General features: G+C 36.1%; 1 protein-coding gene across 9 annotated transcripts in view; it reads left to right on the plus strand.

Moving 5' to 3' along the window:
- Positions 1-14,525, plus strand: part of LOC136847414 (thioredoxin domain-containing protein 11) — a 225,315-nt gene that overhangs the window by 127,748 nt on the left and 83,042 nt on the right. For 2 of the 9 annotated variants that reach the window (XM_067119076.1, XM_067119078.1), the window contains exons 1-2: positions 2,556-2,700; positions 3,558-3,832. The exons of 1 other annotated variant lie outside the window; for it this stretch is intronic. In XM_067119076.1, coding sequence (XP_066975177.1) covers positions 3,818-3,832 — 15 coding nt within the window. In that variant the 5' untranslated portion in view covers positions 2,556-2,700; positions 3,558-3,817. Of the gene's footprint in view, positions 1-2,514; positions 2,869-3,557; positions 3,833-6,916; positions 6,976-7,082; positions 7,175-14,525 lie in introns of those variants that run through there. 6 more of the 9 variants (XM_067119079.1, XM_067119077.1, XM_067119084.1 and 3 more) reach the window with 6 other exon arrangements.

Consider the following 14,525-nt stretch of genomic DNA (forward strand, 5'->3'; position numbering starts at 1 on the left):
TGGGAACGAAAAATGATAAGGATTGCGGAGAGATAAGGGTGAATTACCCTATCTCTCGATACTTCATGTTTTTCTTAATATTATTAACAGATAAACCTCAGGCGAGATTGCCTGGTTATAATGCATTATTATTATTATATTATTATTTTTATCGTTCGCCAAGACGGCCATGGACTTGTTACGTAAGCTTTTGCATAACTGTGTGTGCATGTGTAGCAGTATTAGTAATAGCGTTAGCAGTAAGTTTTATTGTTTATCAAAGATATATAATACACAAGGCAAAATAAAAACACTGAGATTTTTCACCATAACAGAATGTATGATTATACAAAACAATATGGTATGTGTTCCTAGAACCCTTTCTTTATTATATATATATATATATATATATATATATATATATATATACATATATATATAGACATATATATATAAATAGACATATATATATAATATATACTGTATATGTATATATATACATATATATATATTAACGTATGAAATTCAAGTTAAGATAAGAATTATATAAAAATAACAGTAAGATTTATCAATGCTTAATACACAGTGATAAAGAAAATTAAAAGATAAGGTCCAAAGTTGACCAATCCATTATCACAAAGAAGAGATCGAGTCTCTAATTAAAAGGTCATCGTAACTTGCAGGAAGTAAAATACGAACACTAGTAAAAAAAGATTAAAAGTCAATTGCAGTCGCCTTGCAGTGACACACAGTACAGGCTTGTAGTGCAAACTTGACAAACTAAATGTTTAAAAAAGGAAATATTCTAAAAAATCCATCACTGATGTATTTAGCTGGAAAGAGCACGCGCATCAACTGCCTGCAGCCCTTTAGATGTAGGCTAGGAAAATATGATTGCAGCACATTCAGACAGATTCTTTAGTAATAATAATAGAAAGAAAGCTCTTGAATATCAAATACAGATTGAAAAATAATTCACTTAAAATTATGTTGCCCTAATAAAAAGAATTAAATATAAATCTTCAATTCATCAAAGCATAAACATAAGACAATCGCATGTGATGGGTGACTGACTTGTGATTTTGTACGAATGTAATTCTGGACGTCAAGGTAACTGTAACATTCACAAGCATTGAACCTTAAAATTTCTTATAAATATTCATAATAAAAAGATGATACGGTTAACAGCGTTTGGGTTTCGTGATGCAGTGACAGTATTGACAAACCTCAGATCTGCCAAAATTTTCTAGTTATTAATTTAATGTTCAAATTTGAGCAGTGTTGCTTCCTTACGATAATTTTGAACAGAAACAATACTTCTTTATCAGCAAAAAGAAATTCACGCAACAAGCAGTTGAACTCTTTGTAAAATGTACTTTGTATACGTTCTATGTCTTCAGCATTTTTCAAGATACTCGGAATCATATTATCCTGAAGGTTGTTACAAACAGAATACGTTCTTTACCATGACAAAAGTCGCGGAGATATTTTCTTCCTTGCTGAAACTAAAAACCAGTTTCTTACATGAATAATTAAGCACTGCAGACTGGAAGCAGATGGAGATAACAAAACATCATTAGCATACTCTATAATACTGGCAGATGTAATACCAAACTTGAAATCATAACTCATGTTATAAAAGCACACCAGATAAGACCTCTACTTGTCCTACGCCATTACAAATGTGAAAGGATTTCAACATTACCCTTCCAAATCTTACACATTCTTCTTGAATACTGTACCAGAATGTTATCAAGTTAACAAACTTCTGCGGTATAAGATCAGTCACCTCTATTTATGTGTGTATCGTGGTTCACGCTGACAGAAGCTCTTTTAATGTCAATAAAGCAGGAATAGCCAGATGAGCCAAAATGGACGTAGATTCTTATAAGTTCCTTCAGTGCAAGGCAAGTTGCAGAGGTGGAATAATTACATGTAAATCAGTGTTGACGACGATCATGTAAAGTGAAGTACAACAGGGCTGTTCTCTGAAGGAGAAAATCAGTATTGAACTACTTAAGAAAGGTCAACATGTGTGTGTGTGTGTGTGTGTGTGCGCGCGCGCGCGCGCGCGTTATACATGTCCCAGGTATTTTTTTCTTAAAGCGAAGACCAGTGTAACGGAACAGCCCGTGTCCTTTTTTATTCGGTCTTAAAAGGAAACAAATATAAATAAGAGAAAAAGATCTAGCCTTTTCCCTATTTAAACCTTTCCATTTTACTGTAATTCTGTTGATCGATCTGCAACATGCAAATGCAGATTGCAGATCTTGCCGTCCGACTGCTCTTCCGTACAACAGCTCACTTGGAGGGCTTCCTCTTCCGTTGTATACCAATCACGATTACAAAAGCGCCTAGATTTGTCTACTTTTTTGTGGAATATTTTGGAATAAAACTTGATCCTGGCCATGTTGGTCACAATTTGTATGAATGTTTCAGTGAACAAACAAACAAATGAATAAATAAGTGAAGACAAGAGGAAACTCAAGGTTGAGGTCAGTCAGCTGAGAGTCGAGGAGATTAACAGTCAGCACAAGTGCCATAGAGTGAGCAGCGAGGACGGGCGGGCCTTTGCCACACTCAGCCAGCAGCAGCCGCAGACCGAGCAAGCGAACATATTATAGAGTTATAGACAGCCTAGTGCACCTCCGGCCTTGGCAGTGATACGGTGTCGGAGCGCTCGTCTGCTTGGTGTTTTTACAATTGACTTTCAACCCGATGGTAAATTACACGTGAAACAGCCTGTAGTTTAGAAACTGTGTTGGTGGGATGTGTACGAAAAGGCAGCCGATGTCAGTGCGTGAATCTTCCGAAGCGATCATGTCTAACATCAAGATGATAACCCCAGTGTAAAACAGCCTTTATCTTGTGTAAAATGCATACGTTGCGGTAGGATAATGTTATCAGTTATGGGGTTAGTGTGTAAGTGTTTACTTACAGAAATGTCATGTACAGGGAGAACGACATAAATTTTACATGTTCTTCATTATTTTGCGATACTAAGCGCTTCGTGTCAGTGAATATTAGTCATTATCCCTTGAGATGTTAAATGAGGAGTTACTTGTTTACTGAGTTGTGTGTTTTGACTCATGTTATCAAGAGATTTATTTGAAGTTAACCAGTCATCTCCCTTTGAAATTACAACTGTTATCTGAGAATAGACTTGCATTATGAACGTTAACAAAATAGGGACGACAACGAAGTCATGACAGTGACATACCGTAGCAAGAAAGATTGTGAGGACAGAGAGAGAGAGAGAGAGAGAGAGAGAGAGAGAGAGAGAGAGAGAGAGAGAGAGATATTGTGTGTGTGTGTGTAGCTACATCATCACATATATTTATACTTCCATTTGCTTAAACATAATGAGTATGAATAACAATAAATCAACTAGATATTTACATACTGAATACTTAAAGCTCACAGTGCTCATCTCCTAGCAACCAGTTCAGATGTATTTCTGGACTTGAACAGTGTATATATATATATATATATATATATATATATATATATATATATATATATATATATATATATATATATATATATATATATCACTTTAAAAACTATCCGTTTCTAAGGCAATTACGAGAGTGGCTGGCGGCAGACAGAGGCCGGGGTGGGGGAGTACAATACGCATCCAAAGGCTTCGCTTATGCAAGAAGTTGCAGTCGAATGTGTCAGCTCTGTTTAAGGTTACCTGGCACCTGAGTAAGGCAAGGAAGTGACGGAGTATCTGTCGCTCTGAGGAAACTAGTTTGAGACACATTCACTCGCCCTGAACTTTCTCCTCTTCTTCTGTTCGAGGTTTACCAAGCTGCTTTCACTCTCTTCGTTTGGGATGCCGGTCTCCCGAGTAAGACTTTTTTTGTTCCTTTGTTTTTTGTCATTGAAAACGATCGGACGTAAGGTGTAGAAATAGGATAAACTTTTGTATGTTGAATATATTCTATGCGCCGTATACTGAATGAACTTTTTTCTCGTGTATACGTACTTTTTCAATATATATATATATATATATATATATATATATATATATATATATATATATATATATATATATATATATGTATATATACTGTATATATATAATTATACCATATTTATTTTTCTCCTATGGGGGTGGAGGTTGGCGCCGTCTAGGGACAAAGCTACCAAGCTAATTTCTTGAACCCACAGCTGACTTTGCAACCATTCACAGCTGTGTATATGTGTGTGCACGCGCGCATACAGTGCATATGTAAAATCTCTCTCTCTCTCTCTCTCTCTCTCTCTCTCTCTCTCTCTCTCTCTCTCTCTCTGTCCGCATTTATTTTTATGCTTATATGTGTGTAATATTGAGTACAATGGTGCTTGCTATTCGTTTCATGATTGCATCTACTTGTATGAAATGCAGTTGAAAACAAAACGGCAAATTTTCCTGGTATGTCATCATATTTACTGTAATTACGTCAGTGCTCTACAGGAGGCTAAGAAATTATATCATTTCAATCATTAGGTGTGCTGATTCGACATAGCATTTGCATTATTATGTTTTTACATCTAATGTTTTTGGTTGAAATGCCATTTCAAATTTTGCATGTATATTGCAAGAGCAGTAAATTAGGCGATTTATGTGCCCTTTGAATAATTCATTATTATTCATTTATAATGATAAGATCAATCAGTATATTTAATTTTTATGATATATTTCTGCTCCAGCTTTATTATTATTATTATTATTATTATTATTATTATTATTATTATTATTATTATTATTATTATACAGTCTATGAGTGATTTTGTGTGTGAGTGACTTATTACGTTTCTGTCAAGACTTGCTGCCAGTTTGCGGGTGGTGGGACTGGGGCCTAGTTTGAGATGTTAGTTCAGGTGTACCAAACTTTTCAACCTAATCAGGTGTGGCAAACTTTGCACCCTAATCATCACATACAAGCATACTGTATATTTCCTCGCAACATACAATGAATAAATCATTTTGTAGTGTTGTGATGCATCAGCAGTGCATTATGAGAACATGGGAATATGTAGGTCACAGCGAAAGATGAAAACACAGGAAGGTATTCCGGTCACATGACGAGACGTGCAAGAAATCGAGAATGATAAAAATCGTATTTGTGCTTTCCTAAAGTGCGCTCTAATTGAAAGGATGACTCACTGTATCCATTTTTAACTAATGCTTCAGCTAAGTGACGTCGATCGTCAATTAAGTTCGCTGGTGTGCATATTTATATGGCACGGAGAAAGGGCGTTGGGTCTGGTATAATACATGTACCATACGCTACCGGGGTGTAAGCGATGTCAGGCAGGGCAGCCGATCGAGACTACGGTCTACCCCAAAGCCAAATCAAAGTTCTTCAAAAGAAGGCATCGTGCTTACCCCATACAAAAATGGGAAAAAAGCACGTTAAAAGAAGAAGAAGAAGATGGAATTAAGGTCTGGATGCAATGCTGTGTTCTACCTTTTACCGTTAGGGAAGCGCTCACTATGAGATACTCTGGCTTAATTCTTTTAATGGGTTGGCATCGCTATATATTTTATTTGTTTTGATTCTTAAAGAAGCTTTCACTGACAATTAAATTTATTCGAAAGAGGTTTTCCTCGTCATCAGAAGAAACAAACCAGTCAGTGATTGAGGAGGAATGGTTTTTCTCATGAGAGATGGATTAGTATGATCAATAAAAGAGGAAATGGTGGGGCAGATGCACTTAGTATATTTTAATGATCAGTTTCTTCGTTTAAGGCTTCCAAAGTTTGCTGTTAATGCACAGCACATAAGTGAATGGACACCCAAAAAGGGGACCTATTAATCAAGGAGAATCCAGGGAAATTTGCTCATGCCGGAGTTTTTAATTCATGTTTTGCCGTAAGTGTTATGTACTCTTTGCTCTTTTTCTTGTTCGCGTTTGTTATTACCAACTAAAGTTTAGGGAAACTGTCAGTGGAATTGATTATGGATATTTTGGAGATTTCTTACTTTCATTTCCATATTCTTATAGGCTCCATTTACTGTACTGTGACACAGCAGGCAAAGTCCTAATATATATATATATATATATATATATATATATATATATGTGTGTGTGTGTGTGTGTGTGTGTATATATATATATATATATATATATATATATATATATATATATACAGTGTATATATATATATATATGTATGTATATATATATATAATAATTTTTTTGTGGTAGTGAGTTACCATTTCCCCTGAAAGAATTTACTTCCCAGCTCCTGTCAATTAAGAATGTCACGCATACTTTGCCTTAAAATTCTCTCTGTGTCTTACCATCATCAACGCCTCCAACTCCGTACGACGCAGTTATTTTTCTCTCTCTCTCTCTCTCTCTCTCTCTCTCTCTCTCTCTCTCATGGAGATGATGTTGCTAAGCCCCATTCCCTGGCCAGTTGATTTTCAAGGGGTTTATGTACCGTCAGTCTTCGGCATTGTATAACCATGCCTTTTCTGCTCGCACGACTGTGCATCCTTCATTTACAGTAGGTTACACATACCTGAAATATATGTATATCTGTGTTATATATATCTGTACCTATATATATATATATAATATAATATAAATATATATATATATATATATATATATATATATATATACATGCGTGCTTGCATGCATGCACGCGCTGGTGCGTGTTTGTATGTATGTGTGTGTGTGTAGGTTGATAATAGGGTGACTGGGGATACTACCGCTAGAGAATACAGGGTCTTTCAATAATTTTTAAAGGCTCCTGCTCTCATTCAAAACCTTTTGCTACAGTAGATCAGACATTTTGGATGATCCTCCATGTTATGGGAAGGTTATCTGAGTTACTACTCGAGAATTCATCACCACACAAACTTTTGTTGGCTCTTTATCTGCTAAGTGAAAACCCCACAGTTTTTCTCAGATCAAGACTCGAAACTGATAATGCAGTGTATCAGGAGATAGTGCGCATTGCTTTGCACCCAAAGGACAGCTTATTAATGCTGGGTAACGTTCAAGACCTTCTCGGTTTAACACACAGCCAAGATTCTTAGAGGCCTTACTTGCACTAGGGGATGCCGGGTCCTCCCAAGATGAACACAGTGGGACAGTGACAAGAAGAACGGTTCTGCAGACAGACGGAAAAGTGAGACCAAGGGAAAGAAAGTGAACTCTTGCGGGTGTGACGCCGATCCTATGTAGTTAGGTACCATCAGGGAGTAAAATGAAGCTATAGTAGAGTATAAGTGAAATGGCATCTCACGTGTGTTGGGGAAGCTGGTCATCCTAAAAAGATTTGCTTTACTGAAAATTTTTTTCAGGTTTTGATATATATTTCTTGGGGGGATATAAGGTGTGGGAAAAGTATTCATAAGGCATGTGTGGATTGAGTGAATGCCTTGGTGGAATGCTCATCAAAGTTTTCCAATATCAGTCGACAGTAGGGTTCAAGGAAAGGCTGAAAACACATTCTGTTCCTTGATGTTTCTGACTGCAGAGACAACAGTCGTCATCGCCGTAACCATCATCATTATTATTATTTGCAGAAAAAACCATATGATGTTCAGAAAAGATTTAAGTTTACAAATGAATTAATATAGTCAACGTGTTTTTAAGAGGAAATTAATTCCGTAAAATGAACATGAAAACATACAAAACATATACCATTTTATACATAAAGTAAATTCCACCTGCTATCCACGTGGCAGACTCAAGAAATACATCGCTGTTCAACAATTATACAGATATTAGATTGTCCTCATTACCCCAGTGTTAACACTCTCATGAGCTCCGGGAATGATCGCTAAGGAGGGGCCTGACGCCATAGAAATTCATTTCTCGCTATAATGTGGTTCGGTTCGGATTCACAATAAACTGTAGGTCCCGTTGCTAAGTAACCAATTGGTTCTTAGCCACGTTAAATAAGTCTAATCCTTCGGGCCAGCCCTAGGAGAGCTGTTAATCAGCTCAGTGGTCTTGTAAAACTAAGGTTTACTTAACTTAAATGACGCCATAGGTGGCACACAAGTATTGGGAAGCCCTCGGAAGATTTGGTGCCTCCACCAGCTTCCTCAATATATTTTTGTAATTGACTTTTAACCCGTCGGAAACGCAACTCTCTTGATGTTAACCCACAGTGCAGCACAAAATATGAAACCAAAATATGAATTCAGACAATTCCATATCACGTAAGCTCACAGAATTTCCTCATGTCCTTAATGCCGTCGTCATCATGGAATCGTGTGGTGATCGTGTGGCCAAGATACTTTAAAGCCTTCAACTTACTCTAGCGTGTTACCATCCATAAATATTCCTAAAATATTTTCAAGATTTTATTCAATGCTACTGCGCAGGGAGCAAGGATCACCAAACCATGTACTTGGGAGAAATTCTTGTTGCCATATTATCAACGTAACATCCAACCCCTGCATTGTTTATTTCATATACAGTGTTCATAGAGTCGACATACGTATTTAAAAGGTAGGAGCTTGAAACAGAACCCTACCGAATACCGTTATTCATATTAAAAAGATAGCTCTTGCATTCCCCTACTTGATCAAAAGCAACTGATAACTGTGCCAAAATGCAAAAATAGAATCAGTGCAATTTTGATGTCCACGAAGTAGATGAAGATTGATGAATTCCTATATCTGTCAAAGTTCATGATCTCTTTTGGAGCTTAAAATGCAAAGCTCAGGAGATTGGTCATCCTTAAAGCTAAATTCATTTTCATAAATATTCAGATATTGCAATAGAAGAGACAGCATTAAATTTTAAAATATTTGACGGTAACGTCTAATTGCTGCGGGTCTGTAATTCGAACTGAGAGCAATATCCTTCAATTTCCCCTTTAAAATTCATTATAGGACGAAATAGTATTAAGATATTTCAAGAAAAATAATAACGTAAAAAGCATGAAAAACAGAATTATGAACAAAACATTGAAAAATGGTGCAAATATGTAAAAGTCACTGGAATACCATCCCATACCCACAAAGTTATTATTTTCCAATTTCACTCTATCTGGCTGAACTTCAGCTATGGTAACGATAATGGTGTAACCTTGTTAAACCGAGTTAACCCAAGATAATGTTCCTCCTTAGCCCCCCTGTTACTGACCGAGTTCAGTGTTAAGAGAGCTTATGCCGCCACAGTTCAGCAATAATGCAGTTCGCATATTACTTTGTGTAAAGATGGACTGACTTAACAGACAGCTTAGTGCCTAACCAAAGAGCTCGTCTTCTGTGGCAGACTGCGACAAACCCACGTTGCTAGCTAAAAAAATAAATAAATAAATAAATAAAATAAAACAAAATAAAAAAAACTTTTTTTGCGAATGCATCCTGTTGTTGCCCTTCAATCGGTCTAACAAGTCTGATAAGACGAGAATGCGCTTGTTTTGAGATCTACACTCGGTGTAACTCTGATTAGCTTATCCTGCACTTCCTTTGGCTAAAGCACACAGTTAGAGAGAATGACGTAGTTAGCATCAAAGTACTTGAAGCAAAAGAACTCCAGTTTAATATTGTGGAAGTGTATGCTAAGAATCCAAGTCACGATCCAAGTTGGAGAGCGTGGGTAATTACCCAGGTAGGATTATGCATGTGAATAGGACACAAAAACTGCTAAATGTATCCACAGGTAGCGTTATCCATCACTATTAAGTTTTTATTGCACGAAGTGGGTGTTTAGGTCCTTGTCAACTTTAAACAGTAGCCCAGGAAAATTAGGGAAAGCTGTCAAAATGACAGGAAAGAATCACGAAGTGGTTATTGCCAGCGTTATGATCATAATACTAATTTGCTTAAAAAGTAAAACTTCATGAACTACGTTAAATTGGGACGAAAATTCAACCCTTTTCTGCGATGAAAATTTTCTTCAAACCTGTTTTTAAAAGGAAAGTAAAAGGAAAACCGAGGTAATCAGGATGTAGATACATTCTGATAACCTCGTTTTCTAATTTAATCAAATGAAAGAGATGTTAGACGACCACAAAGACTTTGCATAAATTATAGTGTCGTAAAATTTGTTAGTCGGATGTCTTCTTAGTCAATTCTGTGATTTGTTCTTCGTGTAAGCCTGCGCTAGATACGTTGGGAAACTATTATGCCGAGAAAGATCTGAATAAAACGAATTTCAAAGCACCGAAGCCAACTAAGTGTTGCTTACTTTAGTGACAATGGTTATTAGGTCTTGATTAAACTCTGTGGCAAGGTAAAACGATATAAATTCCCACGCATGCATGTATACACATGTATAGTAAAAAAAAAATAAGTTGTTTAGAGTGTTAAAAAAATTTGTATGATGGACGCGTGCGTTAGAATTTACAAGTGGAAGAGTTGAATGATCAGGCGTAAAAATGATTGAGATGAGGGTACGTCTTGAATAGGTGATGCGATAAATTAGAGAAACGACTTTAGGTATAGATGCTAAGCTGCTGGATAACGGCTAATGTTTGCCCGGGATACAGTACTGACTGGAGGGTGCTACTTTGGCTTGTAGAATTAATTAAATTTTTGGCCAAAGGCCAAGCACTGGGACCTATGAGGTCATTCAGCACCGAAAAGGAAATTGAAAGTAGAAAGGTCTGAAAGATGTAACAGGAGGAAAACCTCGCAGTTGCACTTTGAAACAATTGTTAGGAGAGGGTGGATAGCAAGATGGAAGAAAGGGAATATGAATGGGGGTACAGAAAAAGGAACGAAAGGGGTTGCAGCTAGGTGCCGAAGGAACGCTGCAAGAACCTTAAGTAATGATATGGTGCATTGACGGCACTACCCTCCTACGGGGCTTTGGCTTGTTATCTTGGCGTCACCTACTCCGATGTGCTAGCATTAAACATGGCGGAAGCTCCTTGGGAAGCCGTGTTTAGTACTAGTCCCTCGGAGACTAAAGTGTTATATACACCCATTTCTATACTGTGCGGTCAACAAATATTAATAAACGATACCTTCGTGCGGACGTCTACTTTACATTTGCCATACGGGTTTTAGTACTAGCACCTCGGAGTAGGTGACGAGTAGATAACAAGCCAAAGTAGCGCCGACTGGAGACAGTGAAAGGGGAAACTGTAGAAACAAAGTTGAAGTATTTGAAAGTGTTCAAGAATAAGGTCATGAAGTTAGATGGAAACCATGAAAATGAGAGAATCTTTGATTTGCATAAGTATTTTGGAGTAAATATACCTGATGACGTGGGATGAGAGAAGAGGTGGGCCACAGAATAGGTGAAGAAAGGAAGGTAGAAGGCTATGTTAAAGATTTAAAAAAAAATGGATTGTCTATGGAAGTAGAAGTAGGAATGTACGAAAGAATTTTTGAGCCAACTCTCCTCTACGGAAGTGATATGTGAATGCTCAGTGCAATTAAAGATAAGAATTAATGGTGCTGAAATTAACTGTTTGCCTAATATATGTGACGTAAAATGAATTGAGATGGTTTAAAGAAGAGAGTAGAAGTGGTAAAGCAGTTAGTGTAAGTGAAAGGATAGATCATAGTTTACTTTGAGCTGGTTTGGTCGTGTAGAAAGATTGGAGGATGATGAGTTGGTGAAAAGTGTGTGATACGGAAACGTTATGGAGGAGAAGAGGAAGACCGAAAAAGTGCTGGGCAGATGATGTGAAAGGAAGGGCCTTAATATCCGTGAAGCGTGAATGTGTGCAAGATATTGCATGTAACGTTTGCAGTGTTGTTCAGTGCACTGCTGTTGAGCTTTGCAGGTAAGCATAGGAAGGAGCTAATGTTATGAAATATTTGTGAACACACACACACACACACACACACACACAAGTGTTGCCAGATAGTTTTTGAAAAATCTGAAAATTTTCTGTAAAAAAACCTGTAGAGTTGAAATAAATCTGCAGGATCACGTATTTATTCATAAACAGTTTTTTCGTGCATTTGCACATAATTAGGATGCAATTCGGACATATACTGAACATTCATTCAATGCAACTTTCATGTTCTGAACACAGACAAAATTATACAGGGTATTCCCCCAAATCGCTATAAATAACAAGAATTAAGGGAGTATACAACTTGTTATACTCTACTAAACATGTTCAAAACACAACAGGTTACCGGTAATTCCTTTGGACTACAAAATAGGAGAATTAAAGAAGTTACTTTGCTCACATAAACATGTCCAATTCAAATCAATGTTTCCCACAAGACAACATAATTGTAAGTCCTACATTTCTTGGCTGTCATGCTGCGTCCAGACTTCCTTGCTCTTTATAGTAAATCGTTTGTTATAGTAATCTCAAAACACGATGTATTTCTTACCATTTTTTTTTTGTATGGAACAAACCTGAGTTTCAGTAAGTAATCTATTTCTTTATTTATTTTTTTCCGATTTATAGTAGGACCAATTCTTACAACTATAAATTTTTAGTTGGGTAAACGCAACAAAGTCTGAAAAAATTAGAAACAAATATAATTTGCATTTGTCTGATTGATGCGACTTTACTCCAGAACACTTATGGTGTCCTGTCAGGGTTAACATCAAATCTTTTAAGGAAATTACTAAGACACCAGATGAACTAAGGAAGGTAATTATTTATCCAGTTACATCTGAGTCAAAAGGAAATCTTTTGTAAATCTGAGAGGCACTTTTCATAAAAAAAATTCCAAACTGTTTAGCTAAAATACTTTAATTCTTGTGTATCATATTAGAGCTTCGTTTCTCAGCTCAATCCTTACTTTGATACCAAGATACATTTCCTCCAAAGGTTTGAAGCCTCAAGGTTCCCTTCTGTTTATTTTCTTTAGTGGTGTCTAATCAACACGAGCCTCTCTGAGATGGCATTCCAAAATTGTTTTACGAGCTGAAGTAGTAGAAATCTGTAAAATGCTTATCTGATGTGACTCAGATAACTTTTATTTGTTTAAGTTATTGACAACTGGCATAACAGAATCTAAAGTAATAGTTAAAATTTGGTTATATCGTTGCATAGTACAAAATAGATTCCAGACATGTCAGCTTGTCACCCAGAACAGCAATAGTAAAGTGTCAGTGCATTGTACTGTTCATTCTGGCCACATCGATAAACAGAACCGAAGCATAGTAAGTAGAGTAGCTTGCTGATCCTCTTGAAATATCAACTGCACGCCTAAGATGTTTACATTTAGGTCTGGAAATATGTATACATGAGAGCAAAATACTTTAGGGTACCATAATTTTCAACTATTGAAAAAAAAACTTTTTATAATTTCGCATCTCAATTTTAGGAATTAGAGATGAGAATGGTAAAAATCCGTAAGTTTCGCCTATTTTAGAGGAAAATTTTGAAAACCTGAAACACTAAAAGATCTGTAGATTTCAGGTTAATCTGTATATCTGGCAATACTGTAAATGTGCAGAAAGGGTAATAGTAAGAAATATATGATAACTCATCTTATACTAACATAAAGACAATAATAATAGCAGTAATTGCAATAATGATCATTATTATAAATATACATATCATCACCTCTTTTCACTTTGGAAATGTGCAATCATTTTGTACCAGCCAGCATATAGATAATCTAATGGCATTTAACCTGGCTTTAGGACTGACAGAAAAATCACAGTTCTTTTAATGGGACTTCCCTTACTCGTTACTGCAAGAAACATCCTTTAAATGACTGTGATCTGAAAATGGTTTCTTAGATTCAAAATAAACGCTCCAAGAAGATTCTATAAGCAATTTTGGGTAAATAAATTGCAGTATGCCTTACCTACCTTTGAAAGAACACCGAACTGCATAGTGCTAGTATACATATATTAACACTGCCAGATATTATTGACCCTCTATTTATGGTATTGCCACATTGCATGAAAGCTACGTTGGTGAGTGAGTTGACAGGTGGAATGAAATAGACCACTTTTTTTCTCTCTCTCACCAAACTGAAGAATGTTACCACCATTCCTCCAGGGTTGTTTTCCCGTGTCCTTTTCAGCCACTACGGCTACAACCCACGTAAGTCGACTGGCCAGTGTGTTATTTAATATTCTCTTCCAACATCAAACAGAGTTGCACAAATGGTGATTTGTTGCCAGTGGCCAGAAATATCTGAGGGAACGATACAATGTTTGCATTCATATCTGATGGAACGTGTTTTTTCCTTATGACTCAATCAATTTTTCCATTTGTTCAATTAAGTCTGCTGTGTAAATATTCAAATTAAAGAGATAATATGAACTTCTTGAATATCATAAAAAAGTTAATGATTATTTTTCAATTTTAGCTGACTTAACATGAAATGTTATCGTAGAGTTTAAGCATTTGCTTCGTTAAAATTTATTTCTTTATATCTTTGAAAAAATTATATAAATAAAACTGGGTATTGATCATTACAACTTTCAAATTCTAAACACAGCGAAGTAAGACAGGATATTTCCCCAAAGTCGCCTCAAATATAAATAAGATCGTAAACTTTCCTTACAAAACATATTTAAAATCAAAATATGTAACCGGCGTTAATTCATATGGACTACAAATCAGGAGAATTAAAGAAAAGAAACATGTCAATATCAATGTTTCACACAAGATAAAAGTTTTAATAATTTTTGTTAGG

Source organism: Macrobrachium rosenbergii, chromosome 16, assembly GCF_040412425.1.
Source record: "Macrobrachium rosenbergii isolate ZJJX-2024 chromosome 16, ASM4041242v1, whole genome shotgun sequence".
NCBI lineage: Eukaryota > Metazoa > Arthropoda > Malacostraca > Decapoda > Palaemonidae > Macrobrachium > Macrobrachium rosenbergii.